At 42.6% G+C, this 26,165-nt stretch overlaps 1 protein-coding gene across 4 annotated transcripts in view; it reads right to left on the bottom strand.

Moving 5' to 3' along the window:
* b3glcta (beta 3-glucosyltransferase a) overlaps nt 1–26,165 on the bottom strand; it is a 132,346-nt gene that overhangs the window by 48,907 nt on the left and 57,274 nt on the right. For 2 of the 4 annotated variants that reach the window (XM_014213563.3, XM_014213565.3), the window contains exons 3-4: nt 21,868–21,907; nt 9,091–9,200 (exon numbers count right to left, since the gene is read on the bottom strand). In XM_014213563.3, the coding sequence (XP_014069038.2) occupies nt 9,091–9,200; nt 21,868–21,907 (150 nt within the window). Of the gene's footprint in view, nt 1–9,090; nt 9,201–13,527; nt 13,699–21,867; nt 21,908–21,995; nt 22,154–26,165 lie in introns of those variants that run through there. The other 2 variants (XM_082956140.1, XM_045724319.2) reach the window with 2 other exon arrangements.

Genomic DNA, 26,165 nt, shown 5'->3' with positions numbered 1-26,165 from the left:
CCTAACCATAAACATCAATGCCTAACAGCAATATTTAGACTTAGTCACCCGTTAGATAAAATACAGAATGGTTCCGTATGTCACTGAAAGAAAAAAACTGTTGTTTTCGAGATGATAGTTTCCAGATTCGACCATATTAATGACCCAAGGCTCGTATTTCTGTGTGTTTATTATATTATAATTAAGTCTATGATTTGATAGAGCAGTCTGACTGAGCGGTGGTAGGCAGCAGCAGGCTCGTAAGCATTCATTCAAACAGCACTTTTGTGCGTTTTGCCAGCAGCCCTTCGCTGTGCTTCAAGCATTGCGCTGTTTATGACTTCAACCTGGGTGGGTATAATTTGTGGAAGGTTCCAACAGGAATCTATTCCAAAAACTTCGTAAATAACAAGGTTTCCAAAAAACAACACATACAAAGTTGTATAGCGGCAGAATAAGATACCGGGTAGGGAGTGGTCTATTTCATTGCGTTTTTCACTCATCACGTTTATTCGGAAAAAATGTCTGTCCTCACTCTGGTTGCCTATAGACAAACATTAAGAATAAGCTACGTGGTGAGTTGATGCCTATTCGGCAGCTAGTTAGCTAGGTTTGTATGCGTTGCTACTTTGTATGTGTTGTTGGTTGGCAACCTTTTACTTTACTTTTTTTGGAACAGATTCCTGTTGGAACGTTCCACAAATTATACCCACCCCTTCAAGCCTGTCAACTCCCAAGATTAGGCTGGTGTAACCGATGTGAAATGGCTAGCTAGTTAGCGGGGTGCACGCTAATAGCGTTTCAAACGTCACTCGCTCTGAGACTTGGAGTAGTTGTTCCCCTTGCTCTACATGGGTAACGCTGCTTCGAGGGTGGCTGTTGTCGATGTGTTCCTGGTTTGAGCCCAGGTAGGAGCGAGGAGAGGGACTGAAGCTATACTGTTACACTGGCAATACTAAAGTGCCTATAAGAACATTCAATAGTCAAAGGTATATGAAATACAAATCGTATAGAGAGAAATAGTCCTATAATTCCTATAATAATATAATAACTACAACCTAAAACGTCTTACCTGGGAATATTGAAGACTCATGTTAAAAGGAACCACTAGCTTTCATATGTTCCCATGTTCTGAGCAAGGCACTTAAACATTAGCTTTCTTACATGGCACATATTGCACTTTTACTTTCTTCTCCAACACTTTGTTTTGCATTATTTAAACCAAATTGAACATGTTTCATTATTTATTTGAGGCTAAATTGATTTTATTGATGTATTATATTAAGTTAAAATAAGTGTTCATTCAGTATTGTTGTAATTGTCATTATAAAAAAAAGAGAGGAAATAATCGGCAGCGGGGTTTTTGGTCCTCCAATATTCGGTATCGGCGTTGAAAAATCATAATCGGTCGACCTCTACTAGAGAAATGTGAATTTTGAAATGAAATACGTTTTCTAATATGGGTGATTGTTAAGGGGAGAATTGATGGCTACAACCATCACACTAGTAGTTTAAAGGATCATCTTAAAAAACGGTGGAGCACATTCATTCACATTTTAACATCTTGACCATGTTCTGTTATAATATCCACCCTGCACAGCCAGAAGAGTACTGGCCACCCCTCATAGCCTGGTTCCTCTCTAGGTTTCTTCCTAGGTTTTTGGCCTTTCTAGGGAGTTTTTCCTAGGGAGTTTTTCCTAGCCACCGTGCTTCTTTCACATGCTTTGCTTGCTGTTTGGGGTTTTAGGCTGGGTTTCTGTACAGCACTTTGAGATATCAGCTGATGTACGAAGGGCTATATAAATAAATTTGATTTGATTTGATTTAATGCTATAAACTTATCGTTCTTTTTATCGTTATCGCATCAATTCAGGCAATTTATCACAATATGGATTTTTGTCCATATCACCCAGCTTTACTAAGTACCTATACAATGGCTATACAATGGCTAAAACAAACAAACTGTGTGTAGCCTAAAAAAATTGCTTTTGGAGATGAAAACACAAACTTGGTTTCAATCAAACCTTCTCTGATTCCGAGTTGAAGGGCATGTGAGGTAATCAGTAGTGGCCTGAGGTAGTCTCACACAGAGAAGAAAACAAGGGTTCATGACTGCATCCACTCCACTCAGCAGACTGGAGACCAAGGGGGACCATGCCAGTCACAGAAACATAGCCTCTCTCCAGATTGATTTAAATACTCAGGCTACTCAACAGCAATGTCCCACAAACAATTACCATCCCAACATCATAGTACTGGACTGTAACTCATTAACCCTAGTCTGTGTCCAGTATGATAACCACATTAGTCAGCCGGGGGTTTGCCAGCAGCTCAGTCAAGCCCCATATACACACTAACAACATAACGAGGCTCATAATGGTATGTTCACCCATCTAAACTTACAAGCCCTTAACCAACAGTGCAGTTCAAGAAGAAGAAAATATTTACCAAGTAAGCTAAAATAAAAAGTAATAATAAAAGTAAAACAATAAGAATAACGAGGCTATATACAGGGGGCACCGGTACCGAGTCAGTGTGCAGGGGTACAGGCTAGTTGAAGCAATCTGTACATGAAGGTGGGGGCGAAGTGACTATGCATAGGTAATAAACAAGCAGTGAGTAGCAGCAGTGTATAAGAGGGGGGGGGTCAACTATCCGGTGGAGATTTTTATGAATTGTTCAGCAGTCTAATGGCTTTGGGGTAGAAGCTGTTGAGGAGACTTTTGGTCCTAGACTTGGCACTCCAGTACTGCTTGCCAGATTATTTTGCACTTCCTAAGGCTTCCACTAGATGTCAACAGTCTTTAGAAAGTTGTTTCAGGCTTCTACAGTGAACAGAGAGCAAACGAGAAGGCCGGCAAGTTGGTGACTCAGAAAAGAATATGAGTTCAGTGGCGCGAGTTCACGTGAGAGGTAGCTGTGTTCCATTACATTTTTGAAGACATTGGAATTGTCCGGTTGGAATATTACTGAAGATTTATGTTAAAAAGGCCCTAAAGATTGATGCTATACATCGTTTGACATGTTTCTTCGAACGTAAATATACGTTTTTGTTGACTTTTCGTCGTGAAATGTTCGGCGCGCTTCCTACATTTGGAGCAGCTTACTGAACGCGCTAACAAAAAGGAGGTATTGTAAATGATGGACTTTATCCAACAAAACAACATTTATTGTGGACCTGGGATTCCTGGGAGTGCATTCTGATGAAGATCATCAAAGGTAAGTGAATATTCATAATGCTATTTATGAATTTAGAAGACTCCAAAATGGCGGGTATCTGTATTGCCTGATGTTGTTTTCTGAGCGCCGTACTCAGATTATTGCAAAGTGTGCTTTCCCCGTGAAGCTTTTTTGAATCTGTCACAGCGGTTGCATTAAGGAGATGTTTATCTATAATTCTTTGATTAACAGTTCAATATTTTATCAACGTTTATGATGAGTATTTCTATAAATTGATGTGCTCGTTCACCGGAAGTTTTTGAAGGAAAAACATTTCTGAACATTACAGGCCAATGTAAATACGGGTTTTTGGATATAAATATGAACTTTATCGAGCAAAACATACTTGTATTGTGTAACATGAAGTCCTATGAGTGCCATCTGATGAAGATCAAAGGTTAGTGCTTAATTTTAGCTGTATTTCTGGTTTTTGTGACGCTTCTCCTTGCTTGGAAAATAGCTGTGTGGTTTTTCTTGTCATGGTGATGTGCTAACATAATCTAATGCTATGCTTTCTCCGTAAAGCCTTTTTGAAATCGGACAGTGTGGTTGGATTAACGAGAATCTTATCTTTAAAATGGGATATAATATTTCTATGTTTGAGAAATTTGAATTATGAGATTTTTGTCATTTTGAATTTGGCGCCCTGCTATTTCACTGGCTGTTGAATAGTGTGTCCCGCAGGTGGGACAGTCACGTCCCACATACCCAAGAGAGGTTAAAGGTTTTGTTCACATCAGCTACCGAGAGCATTATCACACAGTCATCCAGAACAGCTGGTGCTCTCGTGCATGCTTCAGTGTTGCTTTTCTCGAAGCGAGCATAAAAGGCCTTCCCTGTGGCTCAGTTGGTAGAGCATGGTGTTTGCAATGCCAGCATGGTGTGTGCAACGCCAGGGTTGTGGGTTCGATTCCCACGGTGGGCCAGTACAAAAAAAAAAATGCATGAAATGAAATGGATGCATTCACTACTGTAAGTCGCTCTGGATAAGAGCATCTGCTAAATTACTAAAATGTAAATTTAGCTTGTCTGGTAGGCTCGCGTCACTGGGCAGCTTGCGTCTGGGTTTCCCTTTGTAGTCCGTAATAGTTTTCAAGCCCTGCCACATCCAACGAGCGTCAGGGACGGTGTAGTAGGATTCAATCTTAATCCTGTATTGACGCTTTGCTTGTTTGATGGTTCGTCTGAGGGCATAGCGGGATTTCTGATAAGCGTCGGATCCCGCTCCTTGAAAGTGGCAGCTTTAGCCTTTAGCTTGATGCAGATGTTGCCTGTAATCCATGGCTTCTGGTTGGGATATGTACGTACAGTCACTGTGGGGACGACGTCGTCGATTGATGAAGCCAATGACTGAGGTGGTGTATTCCTCAATGCCATTGGATGAATCCCGAAAGATTTTCCAGTCTGTGCTAGCATAACAGTCCTGTAGTGTAGCATCCGCGTCATCTGACCAGTTCCAAATTGAGCGAGGCACTGGTATTTCCAGCTTTAGTTTTTGCTTGTAAGCAGGAATCAGGAGGATAGAACTGTGGTCAGATTTGCCAAATGGAGGGCGGAGGAGAGGTTTGTATGCATCTCTGTGTGTGGAGTAAATGTGGTCTTGGATTTTTTCCCCCTGGTTGTACATGTGACATGCTGGTAAAAATTTGGTAAAACTGATTTAAGTTTGCCTGCATTAAAGTCCCCAGCCACTTGGAGCGCCGCTTCTGGGTGAGCATTTTCTTCTTTGCTTATGGCCTTATAGAGTTGGTTGAGAGCGGTCTTAGTGCCAGCTTCACCTTGTGGTGGTAAATAGACGGCTACGAATAATACAGATGAGAACTCTCTTGGTAGATGGTGTGGTCGACAACTTATCATAAGGTATTCTTCCTCAGGCGAGCAATACCTCAAGACTTCTTCAATATTAGAGACATCGCGCACCAGCTGTTATTGACAAAAAGACACACACCCCCACCCCTCGTCTTACCAGAGGTAGCGTCTCTTTTTCTGCCGGTGCATAGAAAATCCCGCCAGCTCTATATTGTCTGTTTCTTTATTCAGCCACGTCTCAGTGAAACATAGGATGTTACAGTTTTTAATGTCCCGTTGGTAGGATAATCTTAATAATAGGTCATACATTTTATTTTCTAACGATTGCACGTGTAAGCGGTGCGTAACTGGCTGCAGGGAAGTCAGGCGCAGGAGAGCAGAAATGGGTCACAGCCGGAACACTTTAATAATGCAAAAACAAACGGCACCCAGAACAGCAAAATACGGGTTGGAAATACCCATAGCAAACCAGTCTAAATAGCACAAAACACTTACAACAAACAATTCCACACACAGACATGGGGGGAACAGAGGGTTATATACACACGACAAGTAATGAGGGAATGTAAACCAGGTGTGTGGGAAAACAAGACAAAACAAATGGAAAATGAAAGGTGGATCAGCGATGGCTAGAAGACCGGTGATGTCAACCTCCGAACGTTGCCCGAACAAGGAGGAGAACCGACTTCGGCGGAAGTCGTGAAAGCACGTTAGCAAGGAGAATGGAAGGCATTGGGAGTTTACTAGCTCGCCTCCGGCTTCTCAGAAGGATCCCCGATCTTGGTCCCCTTTTCCGGCATTTTTTCTTCACGCAAAAGGCGTGGATCTGGGTCTGTTCCAGTGAAAGCAGAATATCTTTCATCATCACACTCTTTAAAGGAAAAAGTTTATTCCAGTCCATGGTGAGTAATTGCTTTTCTGATGTCCAGAAGTAATTTTTGGTCATAAGAGACGGTAGCAGCAACATAATGTACACAATAAATAAAAAAATAAGTTACACAAAATGCCCCAAAAATAACAAAATTGCACAATTGGTTGGGAGAATGTAAACCGTCAGCCATGTTCTTCGGCGCAATCATATGCACGCACACACTGCGAGCTCCTGCAAGTGACTGTCTTACACACAGCCACTTTTTATAGAAATATGCAGCTGAATAAGTTTCACTATACACTGAGTATACCAAACATTAGGAACTCCTTCCTAATATTGAGTTGCACCCCTTCCCCTTTGCCCACAGAACAGCCTCAATTCGTCAGGGCCTGGACTCTACAAGGTGTCAAAAGTGTTCCACAGGGATGCTGGCTCACTTTGACTCCAATGCTTCCCACAGTTGTGTCAAACTGGCTGGATATCCTTTGGGTGCTGGACCATTCTTGATACACACGGGAAACTGTCGAGTGTGAAAAATCCAGCAGCATTGCAGTTTTTGACACAAACCGGTGCGCCTTGCACCTACTACCATAGCCCATTCAAAGGCACTTAAATATTTTGTCTTGCCCATACAACCCTCTACATGACACACATACACAATCCATGTCTCAATTGTCAATTTAAGGCATAAAAATCATTCTTTAACCTGTCTCTTCCCCTTAAGTGGAAGTGGATTTAACAAGTGACATCATTAAGGGATCATAGCTTTCACCTGGATTCACCTGGTCAGTCTATGTTCTTAATGTTTTGTATACTCAGTGTATAACCCTTATATGACATCCAGATCCAGGGGGATATTGAGGCAACACAGGGAGGCCAGCCAGATATATTACAGTTAAGATCACATCCAATCACTGTGTGATTATATGAGTTTGTTTCGTCGATTGCTGAGGGACCCCTGTAGCCTGACGACTCACACTAAATTATTCCACTGCTCTGTCGTTCGCTACGTTTGCTACATACTGAAGTCTGAGACTGCCATCATTGAAGTTGTTTGTGGTGACAAAGGACACGAGGGGCTTAGTACAAAACAAAGTCATCAGCGATTGGATCGTCTTTAACCAATCAGAGTATCAAAGCCAATGGCTCTTTACCCAAGTATGTTCTGGCTCTGGCCCAACCCATTGGTTTGTGGACCAATCAGATGGCCCCGAATGTGTTGGCATTCGGTGAAGGGTCGGTGAGGTACTCAGATCCAGACGCGTAGGAGAAACTAACGTCCGTGGGTGTGGTGTAGCTTTTGGTCGGAGAGAGAAGTCTGGGTATCCAGACAATGCCCTGCTCTGCTCTACTGACCTTGCAAAGACATACAAGGAAAAATGTATCTCTAATGTTTGCTTTTTATCAAGTTAACCTGAGTTTTCTGAAGTTTGCTATTGAGTGACCACAGTTATCACTCACTAAATAACTAACTTGAACAGAGATTGGGTTAAATTACCTATGCAATATCTAGCGAAAACAATCTTGAAAATATAACTTCAAAATACAACCCACACAACACACACACAGCTTTCAAGACATGGTGAGCGACCTAATCCTTGACCATCCCTGCAAGAGGCAACCTACCAGTTACCCTGGTAGGTAACTGTAATATGCGGTCAAATGTATGAGTTAGTCTATGTTCCAGGGTTCAGCTAAATGGATGGATGTAATGGTGGTTCTAACTAGGTGACATCTGAGAACAGGATAGGTTTAAAAAATGTAAACGATGTTCTCTTGGACTGCAGCTGATTTACATACTGAAGGCCTGAATGTGTATAATCCAGGGCACAGTTTTTCTAAACATTTATTCAAATCCCAAATTATCCTATACTGTGTTAAATTCTGCTCCCCTTCAGATGTGGTCCCTCCTATTTAAAAAAAAAAATGTTTGAAAAACACAACAGAATCAAGTATGTAACATATCACATTATATTTGCTACAACAAATATTATATCATCCCATGACATTTGGTCTAAATATTGTCTTCCTCTATCTTTCTAAAATAAAGTCAGAACAGGATTGAGACAACACAGGATAATTTTGATCTGGAATAAATGTTTTGAATGACGCTGACAGAATACAATATGATGTAGTCTGTTTAACAAAGGCAACCATGGTGATGTATTTCATTGCATTACACTACTGGACAACACACTATGCTACCAGTACCTAGTTTTCTCTACCGTTCAGATGGGGCTGCGATCTGAGACAATGATCGTTTCCTTTATATCAAAAGCAATACTGACACCATGTGGCAACGAGCATGGACTGCACTGGTGCCTCTCATGGTTAATTGATGCTGATTAAGTTCATTGTGAAAAGACATCATTTATTTCCTTGGTTGTCTGCAGTATCGGTACAGAACTGAAACTCTGCTTGTTAATTAGGTTGTATAACACCGTGTTAAAGGAAAAAGCTGCAGTTGAAACAACAACAAAGCAAACACCCCATCACTGTTTTGGTAAACAGCTGAGAGATGGGGCTGGAAAAATGTAACCACTCTCAATGGTTTTATTTAATTAATTTAAAAGTCTAGCTTTCTCGCTCACAAGCCCGCACTGCTATTTGATCTCGCATCCTCTGTCTCGCAAACACAGCTGACCACCCTCTTGAAATACTTCAGCCGGAAGCGTCACCGAAAAGCTAGCAATTCTATGGCACGGATGGTGGTATTTAAACGTAAAGAGTTGAACTTGACTCAGTTACACTAAGCTGATGGTTTTCCACTCTAATTATTCCAAAAGAGTAACAGATATGACGGCTATATGCTCCACAGGGAGCGTAGAGGAATAAGTAGGTAAGTAACAGCCATGAACCATATTACTTAGAGAAGATGGTTGAAGTTAAGGGATGCTGTTGTTTTTCTAAAAACCTGTGTGTGTGTGTGTGTGTGTGTGTGTGTGTGTGTGTGTGTGTGTGTGTGTGTGTGTGTGTGTGTGTGTGTGGTGTGTATTACTATCCTTGTGGGTACTGGAAATCCACAAAAGTCCCCACAAGGGTAGTAAAACAAGGAATTCTCCTTCGTGGGGACGAGGACAGGCTATTTTAGGCATAGGGGTTAGGTTTATGGTTCCAATTAGGGTAAAATGGAAAGGAAATCAATTGTAGTTCCCCAAAAAGGATAGTAAAACATTTGCTGTGTGTGTGTCTTTAAGTGGTGCTGGTGGTACCTGTGTGAGGCTCTGAGTCTGTTGTAACAGGTCTGCTCTCTGTCTTTCCGCCCAACTCATGTGGAATGAGTTACTCTGGCTCTGGATCACAAACACTATCTCTTGCAGGTCTGCAACACACAGACAGCACAGGAACAGATAAGAGACACAGGCACACACATCAGGTTAGAAAAACACAGCACAGGATGTGAATTAGCGCCACACCAACACAACACATTCCCCTTCAAAAGATATTCTAGGCATAATCAACGGCTCTCTTAAATTCCCACACAAACACTACCTTACTCTGACCTCCATGGTTAGTATGACAATCACCATCCCATGAATAAAAGTTTAATCTGGCCTGAGTGTCCATGAATGTCACTCTCGCACACATACACACACACACACACGCACGCACGCACACACAGTAAATGATGATCAGTCAGATGGGGTTGGCTAATGGAGTGACAGAACACAACAGATAGCTGAATCAGCCTAAAGCCTAGCTGTCCACTGTGTGTGGCAGAGGCAGAGAAATAAGATGGGCAGCCTAGTAAATATTATTGAGTATCTCCAGTGTGTAACAAGCCTGAGGTTAACGGGGAGCCTGTTGTAGCCGCTCGACAATATCTCTTTAACGGCCTCGATCGCTCTTTAGAGAAGTGGGCCGCCTCGGCGTGCGACACGTTTACATATCATTATTGTGACCTTTATAGGGCCCATATTACAGTCGGGCTTCATGTGGAATCCATTTACAGAATAGTAATGATGGGATGGGGGCCTTCCCTGTGTGACGAATCACATCGGTGGCCATGGGAACAACTGTAAACTACATAAGCTCTCGGTCTCTCTCGCTTGCCAATGGAATAACAACCTGGCTGAAGGATTAATGGAGTAAAGAATGTGTGCAATTTTCACCCATCACACTGTTCAATGGAATTACACCCAACGACCCTCATCCAATCTCCTAAGCTGTCTTTGACAAGTTTGTGAGGATTGTGAAAACATAGTTGTCTCACACATTGGGAAAGCAGGCCACATCCAGCTGCTGTACTGACTGACTGGACGGATGGAACATTGGATTTTAAACCAGCACCCTTCCTTGAGATTGTCAGATCATCTCCCATTTTTTATTGCCCTTACCAGGATATAAACCAGCAACCTTCTGAATAGTAGTCTGCCTCTCTAACCTCTTGAACAGGTCTCTGAATCTCTGGCCCCTAGGCTACAGATGTCAGCCTATAAACACAGAATAGGGCAGCATGCCACATCCAGGTGTAGAAACTAGAGACTATAGAGGAGTCGGCTTGGCCAGGTGTACTGACTGACTGCTTAGAGAGGTAGCATGTGGCACTGGTGCTCCCAACTTAAAAAGTTAGGAGCACCAAAAATAATGATTTTTTATTGATTGAGATACAGCCTATATTGGGCCTATATGTGGTGGTGAACCGTCATTCAGGGAAGGTGGGGCAAATTTACATTTACGTCATTTAGCAGACGCTCTTATCCAGAGCGACTTACAAATTGGGAATCCATATGGTTTGGTTTCAATACTTCAAAACCAAATGGTAGGTGCAGGTAGTCAATAGACTGGTGTTGGTTAAATTGTGAGTTTAATAAATGGATCAAATTTGGAGTGGCAGTTTTTTTCCTGTGAGCGCGAGCGGAGTGGTTAGAAAGTAAAGGACGTGGAGGGTCAGAGCGGTGCACACTCCATGAGCGATGAGCAGGATTTCCAATTGCTCAACTCCGCTCGCATACTCTGGTTCTGGTCAAACAAACACGGCAGACAGCCCGATTGCCACGATGGACATTTTAATTAGCCGCTTAAGTATTTGCACAGAATGTGGTCATAAAGATTACCGGTGGGGAGGTTTGTTTTCATGTAAAGCTTTTTTAACAAACAGTAACGGGGGGGGGGGGGTTAAACACAAACAAGTCATGGCAGCCAGTGACAGGTCTGTAATCTTCCTCTTGCTAATGGTGGTGGCAGAGCGACACGGGGAAGAGAGAGGGAGGGAGAGGGGGAGGAGAAAGAGCTGATGTGAGTACACTGGATGACACTTGAACCCATTCCTACACAGGGCCTGAGAAATCAGCAGGGGGTAAACACTGGATCAGTGTCTTTTTAACGTAGTGTGTATTGCTCTGAGTGTGCAGGCTCTCTCTCCACCCTGGTTCACCACACCCAATCACAGAATCCCAATAGATCAAGAGGCTTTTTTCCCCCTTTCTCCAATACACGCACACACACCACCCTCCTCTGAAAGATCAACTTAGAGACAATCTGTCTCTCATACCTTTAAACCACCTCTAAAAGCCCTTCTCCTGAGTCCGCTTAGTGTGTGTGGTGTCTGTTTGACTCTGCGCCTGTTTGTGTGTGTGTGTGTGTGTGTGTGTGTGTGTGTGTGTGGTGTGTGTGTGTGTGTGTGTGTGTGTACACATGCTCGTGTAATGTATTCTAAAGCCCTAGATGGCGTTCCACAACGGCTTAGCCTTCTGATACTGCGCCGAACAGCAATAATACAACAGCTGCCTGTGACTAGTGCGAGCATCAGATAAGCTGCGTGCCAATCTCTCATTGTGTAGATAATACATCCCCCCATGTCAAAGCAGAGGAGAAACCGGGGGTAAAAAAAGAAACTAATTAAGAGTGAATTCACCGTCCCGGGCGCCATACTAATGGGTTTCGATTAATCATCAAACAACGGAAAGGAAGGTAGCGCCCCAAATGGCATCCTATTCCCTACATAGTGCACTACTTTTGACCAGAGCTCTACAGGCCCTGGTCAAAAGTTGTGCACTATGTAGGGAATAGGATGCCATTTGAGACACACAGGATGAGAGGAAAGGATAAATCCTAGTACACTCTCCCCTTCTAACCTAATCTCCATCAGACCTTGTCCTCCCGTCCTATCCCTTTAGTCGCGAATGCTTTTCCACGTTCTTTTTCTAATGCCCCGACAGCCACAGCAGGCAGGCCCAGGGGAAGAGAGTGATCGATACATTTATCGAATTACGGCTGATTTGTTGATTTGAAATGGCAGCTCCCATGCCAAAGACATCGCAAAGCACAGAGAGATGCCTCTCAATGACAAACGGAAGTGGATTTTGCTGCTCTGTTCTGTGATGTATTTTGGCTGAGAGGGTTGTGCAGTGATGCTTAAGGGGAGAGAAGGTGGCTAGGGAGATAGTGGTGTCCCTTGGCACTGGTCATGCCGTCACACGGACAATCATGGACAGAAACACACACAGACACACAAATGCTTGCATGGACGCACTCAAACGGACAGACGTGCAGGCACACACACACACACACACACACACACACACCACACACACACACACACACACACACACACACACACACACACACACACACACACACACACACACACACACACACACACACACACACACACAGAGACAGAGTCGTTAACCTCACACCATCAACAAAGTATTTATTTTCCCAGATCTTTGTCTGATCACAGACCTGGCAAGCATATGAGTCTGCCATTTGTTTATCTCCTCTTCCTCTCGCTCTGTATTCCATAGGGCGGGGGGGGCAGTCCATCGATAAAAAGACAGTATCTGCCCTCAGATATATTGCCTGGAATGAGACACGAGAGAGCTCTCCATTCTTATACTATTTCTCATCCCATGGAGCCAGCCTTCCTACACTATCATCCTCTCTGCTCAATAGCAAAAACACACTCACCCTTTCTCCTCACCGAAGGCACTGGAGTGTGTTGGAGTTGATATTCGTGTGAGTGAGAGAGAAATAGAAAGAGATCGAAAGAAGAAGACAGAAAGCAAACCAAAGTGTGTTTGTGGTGATGATCAGTAGACTTTACACAAGATCAGATAATGCAGAGGGACAGGATGGCATGGGGTGAGGGGACAGGGGAGCATGAGGGTAGAGAGGGAGGGTGGCAGAAGGTACGGGGGAAGAGAAGTGCGTTCCCCCCTGGGATATCCGGCAGCACCTATTATCCTCATCAGTGTCACGGAGCAGAGAAGGTGTGAGTTCCACTACAGCTCACTGGCATTTAACCCTTCACACAGCTCAGGGCCCGACTCACCCCCCACGGTTAAAAACACACACAGCAGCACAACTGGGGGAAAAATAAAAAAGGATGAAATAGTATGACTAACTGTGTTACAGCTATAGCGGGTTAGCCTGCCAGAAAATTGTGACTGCACAAAGCACAGACAATACAGAGAATGGGAAAGATCAAGGCAGATCAATCGTGCAATTTCAATGACAGCAATTTCTTTGACAAATGAAATTCGGCTTCTGTTGAGAAAGACGGAGATCTACCGCCACCAGTGAGGCCATTAGCGTGTTGTGAACAAAGAATGTGTCATTACAGATGCAGAGCTCTCTATTGTAGCCATCAGCGCAGAGAGATGTCAATAGCTCATTTCCATAAGCGGCGGGCCCAGTGTCCTCACCGCTGACGCTGATTGGGTCTGTGTAGGAAGCTTCCGCGCTCCGATGGCTCGCATCATTGGGCTCCCCCAGATAAGACACTTTGGAATTATCCTGCTCCGGAATTATCCATCTCTCCATAAAAACTCACTTCATGTTTCTCTCTCTCTTGCTAGGGATCCAATTGGGAGCTCCTAAGAGATGGGGCACACAGGAGAGCATTGAGCTGCTCAAGCGTGTCCATTATGCCAGATAGCGCCACAATCAAGGTACACATTCAATATGGCCAACTTTCAGGTCCACTGAGGGTTCGATTCAGTCGGATGGAGAGAATTTATATTCTACCGAGGGGCGTTTCAGCAGGCCACCAGCCCATGTGTCATATAGCAAGTGCAAACGATTTCCTCTCATACTGAGTTTTAATTGCCCGGTGCAGGGATCAATAGAAGTGCAGTGTGTTTAACTTTCAGCTTACAGCGGGAAAGGTCAGTGTCATAAATATCTCTCCGTGATTTGGAGAGGGGGAGATAGGGAGCTGGGGGACAGAGAGAAATAGAGAATGACCTTATTACCACTCTCAGAAAGAGAGCCAGCCAGACTCAACACCTGAAGTTCGGAGAGGGGTCTGTACGCCTACTTTAATCACACTCATTATAAATGCTGCAGTCCAGGTCTCCGTGGAAAACTCAGCAAATGAGTGTTGAAGGCAGCTTTAAACCCCCTACTTTGCATTAATAATTAAGGACCCAGAGGCTATTTAGTTTTAACAGACTCCAAATCCTCACTCCCATCATCTGCTTTTAAACCTCAACACCTTTTAAGAGTACTGTGGATGAAGTCAACATCATCCTCATCACCACTTAGTACTGACACAGCATGCTTCTGCATTTTTAGAGAGAGAGAGAGAGAGAGAGAGAGAGAGAGAGAGAGAGAGAGAGAGAGAGAGAGAGAGAGAGAGAGAGAGAGAGAGAGAGAGAGAGAGAGAGAGAGAGAGAGAGAGAGAAACTAGTGTGGGATATTGTTTTTAATATTTTGTGTTTGGTGGGAGTCATCGGTGCTGTCTTGATCTAAGAAATAAAGAGCAGGTCAGATGAGTTCAGGAGAAAAACGGAAGACAAACCGAGTTGGAAGGCAAGAGTGGCAAGAGGCGAGATTTGCTTTGTATGATTTTTCCTCTCTAGAGGCGCACACACACAGCCGAGCACTTTTGACAAGTACTCCCACAGTGGCCCTGATGTATAGTGTGTTGAAACATGTTAGACTATCCTAAGCTGCTACATATTTTAGAGGAGAGCTTTTGGCTACAGTATGGTTTCTGTCAGCAACTTGTGAGCGGGCCTCCTAGGAGGACATCATGGAGGAGATCTCTCATCATGAGCTGGCTCCCTGCCATACAGTAGCATGTATATAAGGCCAATGGCACGAAGAACAATAGATAGTACTCCCCAGGGTTAGCCTGGCCTAATTATCTTCAAGGCCATAATCGCATTTACAATCGCAATGGTTTGGTCCACAGTCAGTCACACAACTTGTAGGCTAATTGCAATTTTATGAGTACATCTTTGGCCCCTTTTTCCTTACATTTTACATTTACATTTGAGTCATTTAGCAGACGCTCTTATCCAGAGCAACTTAAAGGAGCACAGATACAACTTAAAGGAGCCTTGCTCAAGGGCACAGATACATTTTTCACCTAGTTGGTTCAAGGATTTGGACCAGCGACATTTTGGGTACTGGCCCATTGCTCCGCTAGGCTACAAGGTGTGTTGAAGGACACTCTAATAAAAAGTATTTCCTATCTGTAATGTATGAACCCTATCTGGGTCGAAGGAACATGAAAAAGATGAGGGCTCGTTTTGTACATGTAACATCTGTAAATCTCACACACTAGAGGACAACTGTGACTAAAACACATCCAATGGCTGACATGAACAGAATAACGGGATGACAACGTGGTTCTAGAGTTCAAAGGGCTGCCATATTGATTGTGTATGATTTGCATCCCCACCATCTGTTGAGTGGAACTGGGCAGGGAGAAGAGTTCACTGCATTGATTTTCAACAGACGAGGAGGCAGATGCAACTAGGAGAGGAGGGTGGCGGGTTTTGGAAGAAAGTGTACAGTACAGGGTGTAGATGCCTGTATATCACACATTCTGTACACTCTCATTGAGGTCTGCCCCTCTGTGCACACTCAGCATCCGCTGCTCCTTCTGGAGAACTCAGAACTGTTGCAGCCACACAATGTCTTCTTGATCTCTGTCCAATGTTTTCCAATTGGATACCCATACATGCTCAAAAGTAAATAGGCCAATAAGTTCAGAGAGTCCTAGCCTGATGCACATGCTTTCATTTAACCGTTTTTCGAATTCCAACCCCACAAACAATATCCTGCGCTTTCAGACTAGCTTAGCCTCCCTGGTGTGACAGAGCAAATTACAATGGCAGTGCCAGATAGCTCGGTTTGTTCAGATAACAGTGTCTGTGTGCGTTTCCACTCAGCTAAGGTGCCAAATGAGGGCATTATAAACTTGCTTTCGTCTGCTTTTGTTTCCGCCTTGACCCAGTTGATTGAGCAAGCCAGCAGAGGTCTCGAGTTTCCCCTCCAAAACTCAGTGGCGGCTTCCTGGAGCCCTCCCCTCAATCGGAGCACTCTGCTATTGTATTAGAGCTCTCAAGCATGAAAGGCAAACATCAGATCCCTCCATTCGCTCTACTTATGAAATGTCTGCTGCCATCAAATTAAAAAGAGGAGAACTCCATTGAATAGCGAAGAAGTGCAAAGCTGTATTGGGTTCATTTAACTTTCCAGGGTTAACTTTCCGCGCCACGGTATCCTTCTTTAATAAGACAGGAATTCCTTTAACATCAAACAGTTATCATTATGACCATTCACAAGATTTCTCCTCTATAGTGTATGGGAGGGGATTTAATATCTACCAGACAACAGGATGTCTCTCAAAAACCCCTCGTTTAACAATGACGGGGAATAAGGGAGTATAGTAGTATAGAACAAGGCCTTCTCTTGCTCGTCAAAATGTAAACATTGAGACTGTTGTGAAATGTCAGTGTAAAGCCTCGGTGATTTGTTAATTCCAGTGCATCTCATGCTGGATTACCCTCATTAGTGCTGATGCAGCTGAATACAAAACACATACAGTGAGGGAAAAAAGTATTTGATCCCCTGCTGATTTTGTACGTTTGCCCACTGAAAAAGAAATGATCAGTCTATAATTTTAATGGTAGGTTTATTTGAACAGTGAGAGACAGAAAAACAATCGAGAAAAACACATGTCAAAAATGTTCTAAATTGATTTGCATTTTAAGGAGGGAAATAAGTATTTGACCCCTCTGCAAAACATGACTTAGTACTTGGTGGCAAAACCCTTGTTGTCAACCACAGAGGTCAGACGTTTCTTGTAGTTGGCCACCAGGTTTGCACACATCTCAGGAGGGATTTTGTCCCACTCCTCTTTGCAGATCTTCTCTAAGTCATTAAGGTTTCGAGGCTGACGTCTGGCAACTCGAACCTTCAGCTCCCTCCACAGATTTTCTATGGGATTAAGGTCTGGAGACTGGCTAGGCCACTCCAGGACCTTAATGTGCTTCTTCTTGAGCCACTCCTTTCTTGCCTTGGCCGTGTGTTTTGGGTATTTGTCATGCTGGAATACCCATCCACGACCCATTTTCAATGCCCTGGCTGAGGGAAGGAGGTTCTCACCCAAGATTTGACGGTACATGGCCCCGTCCATCGTCCCTTTGATGCGGTGAAGTTGTCCTGTCCCCTTAGCAGAAAAACACCCCCAAAGCATAATGTTTCCACCTCCATGTTTGACGGTGGGGATGGTGCTCTTGGGGTCATAGGCAGCATTCCTCCTCCTCCAAACACGGCGAGTTGAGTTGATGCCAAAGAGCTCCATTGTGGTCTCATCTGACCACAACACTTTCACCCAGTTGTCCTCTGAATCATTCAAACTTCAGACGGGCATGTATATGTGCTTTCTTGAGCAGGGGAACCTTGCGGGTGCTGCAGGATTTCAGTCCTTCACGGCGTAGTGTGTTACCAATTGTTTTCTTGGTGACTATGGTCCCAGCTGCCTTGAGATCATTGACAAGATCCTCCTGTGTAGTTCTGGGCTGATTCCTCACCGTTCTCATGATCATTGCAACTCCACGAGGTGAGATCTTGCATGGAGCCCCAGGCCGAGGGAGATTAACAGTTCTTTTGTGTTTCTTCCATTTGCGAATAATCGCACCAACTGTTGTCACCTACTCACCAAGCTGCTTGTAGCCCATTCCAGCCTTGTGTAGGTCTACAATCTTGTCCCTGACATCCTTGGAGAGCTCTTTGGTCTTGGCCATGGTGGAGAGTTTGGAATCTGATTGATTGATTGCTTCTGTGGACAGGTGTCTTTTATACAGGTACAAACTGAGATTAGGAGCACTCCCTTTAAGAGTGTGCTCCTAATCTCATCTCGTTACCTGTATAAAAGACACCTGGGAGCCAGAAATCTTTCTGATTGAGAGGGGGTCAAATACTTATTTCCCTCATTAAAATGCAAATCATTTTATAACATTGACATGCGTTTTTCTGGATTTTGTTGTTGTTATTCTGTCTCTCACTGTTCAAATAAACCTACCATTAAAATTATAGACTGATCATTTCTTTGTCAGTGGGCAAACGTACAAAATCAGCAGGGGATCAAATACTTTTTTCCCTCACTGTATCGCACTACAAATTGTGACATTAATTAATATTGGCCAAAAACACGGATACCATACAGCTCTCTCTGAAGGACTGTGCTTGTTTAAAATCAAAACACTCGCACAGAACAGGTGCTGGCGTTGGTATTAATTGATTTGACAGATCAATGACTTCAGACAATAGTACATTGAATCATTAAGCACGGGTACATGCACAAAATAATGTGATTGTGGATAGTCAGAATAATAGTTTGTTCAAAACATTTACATGCTTTGCAACAAGAAGGATTTCCCTCATAAGCCTGTTTACATCGAGACATCTGAAATCAGGCTACCTGATGGGACTTTTGATGAATGCATAAAATTGCTGATCAAAATAAATGTTCAACTACAGTGACCATGTTACTTTGGCCAAGTGTTTTTTATTTGTATGCGAAAACAATTTCTAAGATCCATACTTTCAGTTTTTCCGAACTCACTCGGACATACAGAGCATTCAGAAAGTATTCAGACCCTTTGTCACGGATCCCTCCGGTACTGTTGCTCTTTCCATGCACCAGTTTTGGAGGTCTACGTCACCTGTCTCTAGGAACACACCTGGTCCTCATTTCCTCACTGATTTATATTTGTATAAATGTGCCCTTTGGTTCACCATTGGGCTGTCGATTATTGTTCCAATGTCCATTGGTGGTGTGAGTACCTGTGCCTTGTTGTTTTGGCTTCTGTGCCGCTTGTGTTGTGCAAATGATTGCGGGTCTCGTCCCGTGTTGTATCATTGTGCATTTGCGTTTCGGGTATTGTCCCGTGTATTTATTCAAGGTACTCCTCGCTCTTTTGTTTGGGTTTCAACCCTGTGTTTTGTATACGTGTTTGTTTGGTCTTCGTCCCCGTGCCTTTATATGGCACGCTGTAATTTGGGTAAAGACATTTTTTAAACTATTACACGTTCCTGCGCCCGTCTTCCGATCCGTTATACCAACGTGACACCCCTTGACTTTTTCTACATTTTGTTACGTTACAACCATATTCCAAAATGGATTAAATAGTTTATTTCCCGCATAAATCTACACACAATACCGCATAATGACTAAGCAAAAACAGGTTAACTTATTAAAACGAAACAACTGAAATTTTACATAGAGTACCAGTCAAAAGTTTGGACACAGCTACTCATTCAAGGGTTTTTCTTTATTTTTACTATTTTCTACATTGTCGAGTAATAGTGAAGACATCAAAACTATGAAATAACATATATGGAATCATGTAGTAAACAAAAAAGTGTAAACAAATAAAAATATATTTGAGATTTTTCAAAGTAGCCACCCTTTGCATTCTCTCAACCAGCTTCATGAATGCATTTCAATTAACATGTGTGCCTTGTTAAAAGTTACATTTGTGGAATTTCTTTCCTTCTTAATGCATTTGAGCCAATCAGTTGTGTTGTGACAAGGTAGGGGAGTATACAGAAGATTTGGTAAAAGACTAAATCCATATTGTGGTATGTACAGCTTAAATAAGCAAAGAGAAATGACAGTCTTCTACACCTGCATTGCTTGCTGTTTGGGGTTTTAGGCTGGGTTTCTGTACAGCACTTTGATATATCAGCTGATGTAAGGGTTATATAAATACATTTGATTTGATTTGACAGTCCATCATTACTTTAAGACATGAAGGTCAGCCAATGCAGAACACTTCAAGATCTTTGAAAGTTTCTTCAAATGCAGTCGCAAAAACCATCAAGCGCTACGATTAAACTGGCTCTCATGAGGACTGCCACAGGAAAGGAAGACCCAGAGTTACCTCTGCTAAGTTCATGAGATTTAACTGCACCTCAGATTTAAGCCCAAATAAATGCTTCACAGAGTTCAAATAACAGACATCTCAACATCAACTGTTCAGAGGAGACTGCGTGAATCAGGCCTTCATTGTTGAATTGCTGCAAAGAAACCACTACTAAAGGACACCAATAAGATGAAGAGACTTGCCTGGGCAAAGAAACACGAGCAATGGACATTAGATGCTGCAATAATTTATGTGTCGGGGGGCAAGGGTCAGTCTGTTATACAGTGAGGGAAAAAACTCCTTTTAAGAGTGTGCTCCTAATCTCAGCTCGTTACCTGTATAAAAGACACCTGGGAGCCAGAAATCGTTCTGATTGAGAGGGGGTCAAATACTTATTTCCCTCATTAAAATGCAAATCATTTTATAACATTTTTGACATGCGTTTTCCTGGATTTTTGTTGTTGTTCTTCTGTCTCTCACTGTTCAAATAAACCTACCATTAAAATTATAGACTGATCATTTCTTTGTCAGTGGGCAAACGTACAAAATCAGCAGGGGATCAAATACTTTTTTCCCTCACTGTATCTGTAGTATTTCTCCTGTCTTATCCGGTGTCCTGTGTGAATTTAAGTATGCTCCCTCTAATTCTCTCTCTCTTTCTCTCAGAGGACCTGAGCCCTAGGACCACACTTCAGGACTACTTGGCCTGATGACTCCTTGCTCTCCCCAGTCCACCTGGTCGTGGCTGTTGCTCCAGTTTCAACTGTTCTGCCTGCGGCTATGGAATAGGCCACTGTGTTCTTGGGGACATTCAATGCTGCAGACATTTTTTGGTACACTTCCCCAGATCTGTACCATCGACACAATCCTGTCTCTGAGCTCTACGGAAAATTCCTTCAACCTCATGGCTTGTTTTTTGCTCTGACATGCACTGTCAACTGTGGGACCTTATATAGACAGGTGTGTGCCTTTCCAAATCATGTCCAATCAAGTTGTAGAAACATCTCAAGGATGATCAATGGAAACAGGAGGCACCTGAGCTCGATTTCGAGTCTCATAGCAAAGGGTCTGAATACTTATGTAAATAATGTATTTATTTATTTCTAATATAATTTACCAAATTATACAAACCTGTTTTCCTTTGTCATTATGGGGTACTATGTGTAGATTTATGAGAATTGTTTTAAATATAACCCATTTTAGAATAAGGCTGTAACGTAACAAAATGTGGAAAAAGTGAATGGGTCTGAATACTTTCCGAATGCACTGTAAGAGGGAGGCTAGCGCTACCGGTGCTGGCACATGCGCAGGTCAAATACACAGCTGGAATGCCGATTAAGCTGTTTACATGTCCTAATCATTCGAAAGACTGCTCAGAACCTTCGATTTTGGCCTTACGCCAATTATGATAAGCAGGGTAAGGTGTTTACATTAATATTTTCATACTCGGCCTACTGCCATAATCAGTTTAATATCAAATTATTTGTGCGCATGCAAAAGTACTCGTTAAACGTGCAGTATGTACATTTTGCAAAGAAAGAGTTCAGGCCGAGCATTTCTGCAAATACGTTTGTTTTATTGAATCGTCATGGTCACAGAAAGCAATGTCTGTTCTGTGACATATTTATGCGGTCCTGATTCAGGAAGTGGGCAGTTCCGTTGTTTCAATTTTGTTTTGTACATTGTCGTATAACAACAAGTAAGAGGGTATTGTACAGTGCAATCAAACGGTCTGCAATATTGGTTGAATCAAGTGAGACATTTCAGAAGATTAGATTAGCAAACAGCTGAATAAAATTCCTACTTTCTGGACCTTTGAAAGTGGTCGTTTCTATTGAACCATTTCTGGATGCATTGAGAATAATCAATGAAACTCACCTAGCTGGCTGTCATAGAGGACTTCCTCTGAATCCTGGTTCTGAGAAGAAAGAGAGAGAGAGAGAGAGAGACTTATTAGAAGGCTTAGTGGCACGGTTTACTTTTCAATTGAATGTAACAAAACAAACCAGCAGCTCCAAACACTTCATTTCATGTGACAGTCCCACCGTCCCAGTATTAACACTCCCCTAATTTCACTGCATTGTGTCAAAGAAATGTAACAACTACTGGAGAAGGAATAGGTCTATTTAGCAGTCTCAGGGGAGGATTCAGCAAAACAGAATGTAAACACACTGGGTCATAGCCGCAGGAAGTCATTTGGGGGTGGGGGTGCTGCACTGCCGCCACCGACGGGGGTGCGATGCAGAACAAAAAAAACATTGCCCACGCTGAAGAAGTCTACATGGTCCGCTAATACAGAACTAGTAAAGGCCCATTGTACTACTTTGGTTAAAAAATGTAAACTAAATGCATTTGTATTTCAGTGTTTACCAGCATTTGTAACTTGAGTTTGATAATTATCTGTACAAAACACTTCATCTGTTAATACTTGTGGAATATAAAAATACTTGATGTATACAGTATATGTTTTCCAGTTTCTTGAAATACTTTGCAAATGCAACTTATTGCTATGTGAAAACTGAAATAGTCAATTAATTATTTTTATACTTTAGTAGACGCTCTCATCCAGAACAATTTACAGTAGCGAATGCATACATTTTCATATTGGTCCCCCGTGGGAATCAAACCCACAAGCCTAAGTGTTGCAAGTGCCATGCTCTACCGACTGAGCCACATCATCTCAAACCACTTGATGTCTCAATGTACTTAATTACTGTATTGGTCATTGTTTTTCTTCATGGTGATGGAAAGGCTACAGGTGCAAACCTAGATGACCAGCCTATGTACAACACAGTGCATTCATAAAGTATTCAGACCCCTTGATTTTTTCCACATTTTGTTACGTTACAGCCTTATTCTACAATTGATTAAATTGTTCTACACAATCTACACACAACAGCCTATAATGGCAAAGACAAAACTATTTTTTAAACATTTTTGAAAATATATTCAACAAAACTGAAATATGACATTTACATACAGTACAGTAAGTATTCAGACCCTTTACTCAGTACTTTGTTGAAGCAGCTTTGCCAGCGATTACAACCTTGAGTCTTGGGTATGACGCTAAAAGCTTGGCACACCTGTTTTTGGGGAGTTTCTCCCATTCTTCTCTGCAGATCCTCTCAAGCTCTGTCAGGTTGGATGGGAAGCATTGCTGCACAGCTATTTTCAGGTCTCTCCAGAGATGTTTGATGGGGTTCAAGTCCAGGTTCTGGCTAGGCCACTCAAGGACATTCAAAGACTTGTCTCGAAGCCTCTCCTGCGTTGTCTTGGCTGTGTGCTTAGGGTCATTGTCCTGTTGGAAGGTGAACCTTTGCCCCAGTCTGAGTGCTCTGGAGCAGGTTTTCATCAAGTATCTCTCAGTACTTTGCTCCATTCATCTTTCCCTCGATTCTGACTAGTCTCCCACAGCATGATGCTGCCACTACCCTTCCTCAACTTGTATAGCCAAAAGTTTGTTACTCATGTACTGTTGTTTAGCGATGCTACAGTAAATGTAGAAACCTCTCTGGGTTATTGGGAGGAATAACGGCCAATTCGCCATGTCATTAGTAGTTCCTAATTGTGTGGGTTTTTTAGCGCCTGTAGCATCCCGGGCTCCTTCACTCCAAGCACTCGGCTCAATTAAGACAGTCAGAGAGCAGTTCCTCCATCATGGCTGTCAAGTGCCTGTAGCTGCCTGCAACAGACCATGGAGGAATGAGGAAATCAATCACAGCTTTGAAGAGACGTCTTTTCACCTCCCATCTTTCAGAAGAAGACAGGTCTCAGTCTTTGGGGAGGAAGGAAGACTGTATAGCCTACAGTTCTGGCAAGTCTCAGGAACTCTACAGCAAGAGCACAGCGGTATTAATAGATAATGAGGAGGGGAGATAGAAATACATTTTTTGATTTATGACTACCTCTAGACTAACAATTACTCCACTCCTGGGCTCGGCAGGCCCCTTTGGAAAGCAGCACAATTTAAACAAGTCGTAAATTCACAGTGAGGCGGATGTGGCACTTTTTTTTTGGCATCACCGGGAGACAAGCGGAGGGGTGGGGACAGTGAATGGAGCCATCAGAGGAAATCCATCTATTAACCTCCCTCAGGAGATGACCACTTGGAACCATTAGAACAACACCGACCAGCGATTGTAATTTAGCTCATAGAAAGAGATGTCCTCCCCCTGCCTGACACCTGTCACAACAGCACCTCTCTCTTAGTCATCTGTCACTCGCTTCTCCCTATTCCCTTCCTTCCAATATTCATCAAACTTTAATAGGAGTTTCTGACAAGTACTGTATCTAGCAGAGACATTTGAATAACAGGAGGCTAAGATTGAAGACGAGCGGGAGGGAGCGAGAGAATTACAAATCTTCTATGATGCTTGTTCACTTGCATGTACCTTGTGTTGTCAGATTTGGGTGTAATCAGAGTGAAAGGCATACTTATGCATTGGAACACAAGACCACATCCAAAACTAATTTAATTCAGTGCCATTGGTGGATAAAAAGACATTGGCTTATTTGGGCTCAGAAGCTTAAGTCAGTGAGGCCCATGGGTTTCTCAATCCTCACACTGCATTCCTCTGTAGTCGGTTTCTGAGGAAAGACGCTGCCATCCTCAGGCTGCATTATATGAGATGATTTGCCTATATATTTATTATATATTATATCATCCCATCCCCTGCCTCTTAAAAGCCTGGAGGCATCTGTATTTGCAAAAAGTGATTAACCATTGTGAATATCCCAGTGAAAAAACAAATCGCACGAGTCACTGGCATTTGCTTCATTTTCAGCAATTAACTAACCAGCACAGAATCTAATAAGACATGGGGGGTATTCTAGAAAGCAGGATTATTCAGTTAACCAGCTAACTTCGATAAACAGCCACATATCTCTTGATTTTTCTTGTTGATAAAGCTACATTTGTACATTGGTTGTTGTTGTCAAGTCAATTATACCTTGTGAATTTTAAGTTAACTTTTTTCTTCTTCTCCATTTCCTGCCTGAATGACGTGCCCAAAGTAAACTGCCTGTAGCTCAGGCCCTGAAGACAGAATATGCATATAATTGGTACCATTGGAAAGAAATGTTTGAAGTTTGTAGAAATGTTCAAATAATGTAGGAGAATATAACACAATAGATATGGTAGGAAAAAATCCAAAGAATTACCAACTGTATTTTTTTAGAAATGCAAGAGAAAGGTCACATTGAAAATTAGCTCCCTGAATGCAATTCCTATTGCTTCCACAGGGTGTCAGCAGTCTATGTTCAAGGTTTCAGGCTTGTAACTTCAAAAACGAATGAGAAATAACAGTTTTAGTAGAAGGACACAGTCTTAGAAATCCGTGTTTGCGCTCGCCATGAAGAAATGACGCACCTGCTAAAATCAGTTTCCTATTGAACATACTTCTTTCCGAAATAAACATTATATTTTGACTTGTTGAAACAAAGTTTTGGGGTAGATTTTCAGATTCCTTTCTCTGCAAGTTGAACGAGTGGATTACTCAAATCGTTGGCGCCAACTAAACAGACTTTTTGGGATATAAAGAAGGATTTTATCTAACAAAACGACACTACATGTTATAGCTGGGACCCTTTGGATGACAAATCAGAGGAAGATTTTCAAAAAGTAAGTGAATATTTAATCTTTATATGTGAATGTATGAAACCTGTGCCGGTGGAAAAATATTTTGTTGTGGGGTGCCGTCTTCAAACAATCGCATGGCATGTTTTCGCTGTAATAGCTACTGTAAATTGGACAGTGCAGTTAGATTAACAACAATTTAAGATTTCAGACGATATAAGATACTTACATGTATGGTCCTGTGTGGCTCAGTTGGTAGAGCATGGTGTTTGCAACGCCAGGGTTGTGGGTTCGATTCCCACGGGGGACCAGAACGGAGAATTTTTTAAATGAAATGTATTCACTACTGTAAGTCGCTCTGGATAAGAGCGTCTGCTAAATTACTTTTTTTTTTTTATGTAGGTAAATGTTTAAAATTCATAATATTTATTTGAATTGTGCGCCCTACAGTGTAACCGGAAGTTGTCCCCCTAGCGGAACATCGATCCTTATTGAAGCAATTCTGGACAGTCAGCTGGCTAACTCATTGATCCAGCTTTCTGGAACAGACCCATGAAGGTGGTAAATATATAGTGCCTTCAAAAAGTATTGACACCCCTTG

Source organism: Salmo salar, chromosome 09 (assembly GCF_965601325.2).
Source record: "Salmo salar chromosome 09, fSalSal1, whole genome shotgun sequence".
NCBI lineage: Eukaryota > Metazoa > Chordata > Actinopteri > Salmoniformes > Salmonidae > Salmo > Salmo salar.
The sequence above is the reverse complement of the archived record's forward strand: the minus strand, read 5'-3'. Positions and strand labels throughout refer to the sequence as shown.